At 42.4% G+C, this 7,355-nt stretch overlaps 3 protein-coding genes across 3 annotated transcripts; 1 reads left to right on the top strand and 2 right to left on the bottom strand.

Annotated features, from left to right (window-relative positions):
* Positions 1 to 3,641: 3,641 nt before the first annotated feature.
* On the top strand, positions 3,642 to 5,024 carry SAMD00019534_112960 (hypothetical protein; the record flags this gene model as incomplete). The annotated part of the gene is made up of 1 exon (XM_012893625.1): positions 3,642 to 5,024. One exon carries the CDS (start codon positions 3,642 to 3,644, stop codon positions 5,022 to 5,024), a length of 1,383 nt encoding a protein of 460 aa, XP_012749079.1.
* An 824-nt stretch (positions 5,025 to 5,848) lies between these two features.
* Positions 5,849 to 6,352, bottom strand: SAMD00019534_112970 (hypothetical protein; the record flags this gene model as incomplete). Its single annotated transcript, XM_012893626.1, has 1 exon — positions 5,849 to 6,352. One exon carries the CDS (start codon positions 6,350 to 6,352, stop codon positions 5,849 to 5,851), a length of 504 nt encoding a protein of 167 aa, XP_012749080.1.
* Positions 6,353 to 6,460: 108 nt separating this feature from the next.
* Positions 6,461 to 7,276, bottom strand: SAMD00019534_112980 (hypothetical protein; the record flags this gene model as incomplete). The annotated part of the gene is made up of 1 exon (XM_012893627.1): positions 6,461 to 7,276. One exon carries the CDS (start codon positions 7,274 to 7,276, stop codon positions 6,461 to 6,463), a length of 816 nt encoding a protein of 271 aa, XP_012749081.1.
* Between the last annotated feature and the right edge of the window lie 79 nt (positions 7,277 to 7,355).

Genomic DNA, 7,355 nt, shown 5'->3' on the forward strand with positions numbered 1-7,355 from the left:
TTGGTGAGCTGCTCATACTCCTGCTTGATTGAGTGGTCCACCACAGAACAACAACCACAACCACAACAACAACAACAACAACAACAACATGATGGCCAACGCCTACAACTACTACCCACAAATGTCTTATGATCAGCAGTATAACAACAATGACTAACACTTCTAAGTGCGATGCCTTGGATATAACAACCAATCACATCAATGCCACACATGTCCCTCGAGAGTACACATTCGAAGGAACGATCTCTGGTGAAGTAGGATCAGAATGCCCAGATGGCACCAAGCTCAAACTACTGGACGACATCGAGAATGACATTCGTGTCGTCATCAATGCCAAACACATTGCCGTCAGCAAGTTGTCAACCAGCAAGCCGATCTGCCTCATGGATCTGAATCCATCAATCGATATCATACCCAATGGATGGGGTGCCGCACTACTTGTTCTATTGCGTCTTGGTCTCCTCTCATATGCGCGGCGTGCAACATAAAATGGCAAGCAACCAACTTTTTCTCGGTAGGAGTTGGGCAATGACCGTGGGTCTCTGACATTTGTTGATGTTATCTATTTGTTATATCTATCTCTATACTCTCTCTCTAGTAGTATTGTAAATGTAATGATATTAATGGAACCCTTGAGGCAGGGGCTCTTATATATAAGAGACATCCGGAGGTAACATGTACTTTATTGTTGACTTTGCTCCTCAGTTGGTGGTGTTGACGTACTTTCATGAGTGCCATTGGTGACCTCCTCTTGCGTCTCAACTTCCGCTTCACGTTTGCGCTTGTGACAGAGTGCAACCAAAGCATCGCTCAATTGCTTCTCTAGTTGCTCGATCCTCTTAGTCTTCTCGTCCTCCTCTAGTATATTGCGTGTCCAGTTGATCTCGAAATCCTTTGGTTGGAGGGGATAGAGAAGATAATTATCCTCGAAATGAGAACGATCTTTCTCTGAATAAACTCCTCCAAGATAGAGAAAATATTCATCTGGCGTGCACATCATTTGCATGGGTTTAGTTGGACCATCTCGGACCTTAGTTGCATCCACAATCTTAATCCAGTTGTCTGCCCAAACCTTATACCGTTTGAACAAGATGACAAGACCTTTCTTACAGTCTGTAGTACATTCGTCATCCAAAAGAATATCCTTGTAAGCTTGTTGATCATCATGTGTTGAATAATCACGTTTAGGTCCAACACAAGCATAGGTCTTCTCTATGTCATGTTTCAAACGTAGACAGGATCTATGGCGTGAACATAGATTATTTATATTTACTCCTAGATTTGTTATGGATGCCATTGTTTGTTAGGAATCATGTAATAGAGAAAATGAACTCTTTGAGTGTTGTGTATTGGAAATCACTGTTCAGGTGGGTGATTTGGTGGGCTACAACTATTTTAACCCTCAAGGCGCGAACTTTTGCATGATTGTTTTGAGCACTAAATTTAATATAAATAATAGTTTTTAATTTGTATTATTGTCCAGAAGTAATAAATGATTGGATTTAATAACGTTAGATGTTGTACTTGATGTTTATTATTTCTTATGTTTTTTTACAACATTATATGAGGTGTATTCAATCTTGTCATTATCGACCAGGACTTTTCTGTATTCGCCAATGTGAAAGTAATTGTTTGATATCTCACACTTTCGGAGGGTCTCGCCATTGATCATTTCGGTCTTGAGAGAGTGTCTGAACTGATCTATCGTTTGGTTACAACCTTGATAACGCTTTTTAAATCGCCAAGAATTTACAATGGTCGCTTCCAACAGGTACCAAAATATTGACATATACCATCTCCTTGATTTATGAATCCAAGCATGGGACTTTATCATCTCATCATTTTGGTCAACATTGCCCATGTTTTGGCGATAGTCTGCGAGGGCCTCTGGCACTTCATGTGGCTCTAAGGTCGATGATGATCTCATTTCTGAAACAGAATTGTATGGTACCAAACTGGTTGGTGAGTGGAAGTTGCTGATCAAACCAAATATTCGAGAGTCCTTGATCCTGAGTAGAGTGATCGGGGTGCCAACCTTGGTAAGATAATTGTGTTCCATCTTTTGTCGCAATTTGACATTCTGAAGGTGAGCAGGGATGGTCTTCCTATCCAATCTGATTGTTCCACAACAATTGATTTGTATTGAATTGAGATACTCAAGTAGACCAATCGTTGTGAAGTAGTTGTCAATGTACAGCTCGCGCCAGTGGTTTGCATCAATGCCCTCCAACATCTCCCTAACAACCGACTCACCATGAGGGTAGGTTGATGCTTCAGCCACTCCTCTTCTACCTTGGTAAATTGAGAACTTGAACAAGTATCCATGTTGATCCACCAGTTTCCAAAGCTTGATTCCCCATTTATCAGGCTTGTTCTTGATATATTGTCTAGATCCATGTGCCTTGTTCTTGGTCGGGATTATTGCTTCATCTATTGAGTACTTCGCCCCCAATGACCATAATCCTTGATATCTGCGATTTAACAATGAGATGATTGGGTCTATCTTGTATAGACGGTTCGTTGGATCCAACTTATAGTTGTCGGCAAAGTGAAGGTTTGTTACTAAGAAACGGAACTGGTCTCTGGTCATAATTCTTGCCACTGATGGAAGGAAACAATCTCCATCCTCCCAATAGTCCTCATACTTAGGTATTTCAACAACTCCCATTGTGATGACCGCAGCAAACATTTTGAATATTATCATTTTGTTGATTGGATGTCCAAAGAACAATTTCTCCAACTGCTCCTCTCTGCCCATTTGATGAATATAAATATTGGTTTGGTCGACAATGAGTTGGACTATCTCGTCGTCAAAGAATTGTTCGAACACCTGCAAATTGGTGTATGCTCCTCGATGATTCACCTCTTCAACATGGTATCGCCCCCGACCCAACCTGGGCTTTTGGTCAGTCCATTCTTTCAAAGAAATATCGGGCTGATCATCGAGTAGAATTGCCTTGATTGCTTCTTTAGTTAGACTACTAGATACTTTCTTCTTCTGTTTCTTTGCCTCTGCCAACAACTCAACTTTTAACATCCTATTGTATCGTTCAATATCAGGATCTACAACAAATCATTGTTTGAATTAATAAACAATACTCCAAAATCAATCATTTTGATGTAGTAAATTACCATTCTGGTTGGCCTCATCATGGATACTAGGCGCCGCACTAATGCTGACGGCCATCTCTTCTTCTTCATCACTATATACATCACATTCATCATCCGTAGTTCCATGTTTACTCTTTGTTAGTGACATAATAAAATATTCAAATGATAGTTTATTCAATGTAGATATCAATTATTATATTAGTTGGTGTATCTGTTGATTGTTTCTGATTGATCACCAACAAACAATCATGTCGGTACTGTTGAATTGTGGTGTGGTTATCTCTCACAGAAGTAGTCCAAACACGCTCCCACCACCACAAGTAGAATGACAATAGACTTGACATGTTACATTATTACACGCGCCATTACAATAACGTTATTTGATTAGATCAATCAATCATTTAATCATACCTTCCCCAAAATACATATCAAATACATATCCTACTCAACTCCCGTCGATCGGTGTTGAGATGATCAGTTTTCTAAACAATGAATGTGATGGAATACTCTACACCCATTCCGTCGCGACCATGATCTTGGAACGTTGCAACAAGGACTGTGATGCAGACACTGTGCAATATGTGTTGGACAACATGCCGCCACACTTCAACCAGGCGCACCATTTTGTCAATGCCATATCCAGTGGAATCTCTGGTAGTTTGCAGCAAGGACACGTTCAACATCTTCAGGCACTCCTGCACACACCAACCGGTATCAAATATCTTAAGAGCAAAAGTGGAGGCGGATTGCCCAAGAACCTTGAGAGAAACATCATCGAGCATCTTCTCAGCAACGAGTATGCCAACACAATCTCATCATTTAAGCAGTCACTGCTCAATGAAATGATGGCGGTGGAACTCGCGTCTACTCTGAATTATACACCACTCGTACCGTTCCATCGCGCGTTGGAGATGAATGATGATACTCTTGTCGTGGCCATTCTGGACAGCAATGTAGATGCATTTGGAATGGAATCAAATGTGTGGGAATCACAAAGTCTGAAGCAGTGGTCCTTTTTTGCCAGGTTGCAACCAAACTTCCAACATCCAATCAACCCTGAAACGCTCAATGATCTCATCATTGCGACATGCGGAGGCCATCTGTCACCAGATCTAGCCGTCACATACCTACGCAGCTCAACCATTAACCAAGACGACGAGTTTGAACAAGATGATGAGATTGCATCATCTATGATGAACAAGTCTGCAGCCGTCTCCTTATCACTCATGCAGGCAGTCCACGACCTGACCAATATGCCCTACACCTACAAGTGTCTATACAGGGCAATCAAGTACAAGTGTGAAGATTCAATGACCTACCTCCTCGAACTACACCAACAACGACAACTACACAATGGTGATTATGATGACCAGAGGGCACACCGCGCAATGGGGCACATGGTTGAGCATAGCAACCCGACAATCGACACCATCGAGTTGGTGAGACGATATATTCCAGATCTGGTGAGCCAGCCTCAATTGTGTGTCGATGCTGTTGACAACTTTGAAGTGTTCAAGCACCTATTGTCCATGCACTCAATCGAAGCTTTGGATCAGGTTGTGGCAGAGATCATTTCAAATGCATGCCAATCCGATCGTCCAGAAGTGATTGAGTTGCTGCAGCAATATTTCAAAGACAAACCATTGCCATTATCATCATCATATGAGTCATTGATGACAGCGACCCTAAGCAACTCACACCACATCTTGGAGCACTACTTTGTCACACACCGATCATTGCTCAATGCCATGCCCCGGCTCCAATACCATCGAACAATCCTCTCCATTCTCAAGATGTCCTATGAGCGTGGATTCACTCGCATCATCCTGATGTGCAACCCATTGTTGGAGGACATTCGATCAAACAAGAAGAGGTACATATCGATTCGATCGAAGCCAATCGAGCTAAACTAACTAAAAATCATAACAGGAAGTATCCAGATTCACAATGTTTGGTTGAAGGACCAGGTGCCACTCCTCAAACTCAATCAGCCATTCACTCATTCAATGCGCATACATCAACACCAGTAGCAGTTTGCCTATCAATCCTTTGGTGGAACATCTCTCGAATTGCGCCCACCCACACTGGGACACCATACATGTATCCCGAACTTGTCGGTGTGATAAGAAAGCATCGATATGCCCCCCCCCGAGACCCAGATGATGATGACCCCGATAATGGACCGAATGGCGGCGGTGGCGGAAACAACAACAATGCATGCAGCTCTGGAACCTCTCCCAACGCTCCTGGTGGAGGAACAAGCGCTTTGGTGGATCGTTTTATTGTCCAGGGGTGGATATCTGGTGGACTGAGATACCCAGCCAATTGGACTGCTGAGATGGCTGAGGCGGCAATGCTAAGGTATACGGACACTTGTCGAAGTTATTACAATTTCCTCCATAGTAATGTTCAGGGAAAGACAAGTTGGTTTGATCATTTCAAAAGTGAAGTTATGGTGAAGATGGAAGCTTTCAGAAACACAACGAATTACTTCAACGCAGTACATGTTAAAGAAGTAGCACCTTTGATGTTCAATGGATATAAGCTTACTGGTACATTCGAAGACATTAAGTATGCTCATGGTGAAGACATTCACTCCCATGATATGCATGATGAACTTTAGTAGGAGGTGAAAGAATTGATGGTTTCAGTAAAGTGTTTTAAATAAAAATATTTGATTTTAATTAATTGATGTGTTCATTGGTTGGAGGTCTCCTCGTGTGCCAATCAATATCTACTAAACTCTGTTTTCCAGGTTCTGATCAAATGTTACACATGGTATGGCGATACTTCCAAATGGTTTGGTTCCATGACTAGCAAAGTTATCAATACTGAACAGGCGGAATCCAGAGAATGTAACTCTGAGCATCTGTCCCTCTGTAGTATCAGTTGGTGCCACTGGCACAAAGTAGTTTCTGAAGAACCATCTTGGATTGGAAGGCTTTGGAAGGAACTTTGGTGGGATCGTTGAGGGTGTCTTTATATGACCAAACACAGTTGAATTAGTACCAGGAGGAATGTCAAATATATCAAAGTCCCAGTAGACCATCGATCCGATTCGAGTTGCTTGACCACTCACTTCGGCGATTGTTGGACTTTCACCTGTTGCCGTTGTGTTAATCGTCCATGTGACTGGGATGGATGTGGGTGAGCCGTCGGGACTTCCAAACAGAGTCTCCCCAGTCTCTGTCTTGATGGTTGAGCCGTTTCTTAGAATGATATCCGAGTATTGTGATGACATGATTGTTATTATCTATATGTTGTTGTGCTGATCGCTGATCTGATCCAGACTATGAAAGGAGAGTGAGATGTTGTTGGCAATTCTAGAAATAGTCATTTATTCAATCAATCACTGAGTGACGATCTCATCTGTTCCATTACGTTTAATAGTTGCCAATGCATCAGAGTATGGACGGAACAGTTCCTTGAGTTGATTGATTACTTGGTCGGGTTGGAATGATTGATCAAACTGAGAGACAGCATCGACAAGTGTCTGTTTCTCTTGTTGCATCTTATCAAACTTGATCACAACATTGTTGATATCAATACTCTTGAGATTTGCTTTAGATGTTATCCTGTTGAACTGTTTGGATAGGTTGTCCACTTTGTTAATCTCTCGTTGATTCTCTCCCAATGTCTCTTTGATGATTCTATCTCTGTCGCTTGTTATCTTCTCCCAGTAGGCAACCAATGATTTGCTTACCTCCTTGTCATGAACTCTGAGCTTGGTTGGATCATCATCTTCTGCAACGGCACCATCACCACCGATGATGGGGAGTTTACCAAGATCTCCACCAGACAGGATATGCTCCAATTGCTTATCGACTCGACCAACGTCTTTGTCAAGCTTGGCGATAGAGTTGACAACCACTGCACGGTTAAGATGATCATCGTCGTCAATATCATGGACAAGTCGATGGTTCAGTTGTTTGACTCGTTGCTCATTCACATGTTTCTCGACAACTCTTGCCAGTGTTGACTTGGTGCGTTCGTCTGGTTCAGTATCCCCACGTGCGCTGTCTGGTTGCATGTTGAGTTGTGTGAAGTAGAGTTCCAACCGACGTCGGTCTTCAACTGGTATGGCATTGCGTTTGTTTGTATCCAACAGGTCTCTTCCCCATCGCTGCAGTGTGTTGAGTATTGTCGCCGACCTCGTTGCATGCATCTGTTTATATCATCGTCTGTCACAGTCATACCTAAGGCATTGTATCGCGTCCTTTTATTCTCGTGTTTTCCTGTCCACC

Source organism: Acytostelium subglobosum, assembly GCF_000787575.1.
Source record: "Acytostelium subglobosum LB1 DNA, scaffold: scaffold31, whole genome shotgun sequence".
Classification (NCBI taxonomy): domain Eukaryota; phylum Evosea; class Eumycetozoa; order Acytosteliales; family Acytosteliaceae; genus Acytostelium; species Acytostelium subglobosum.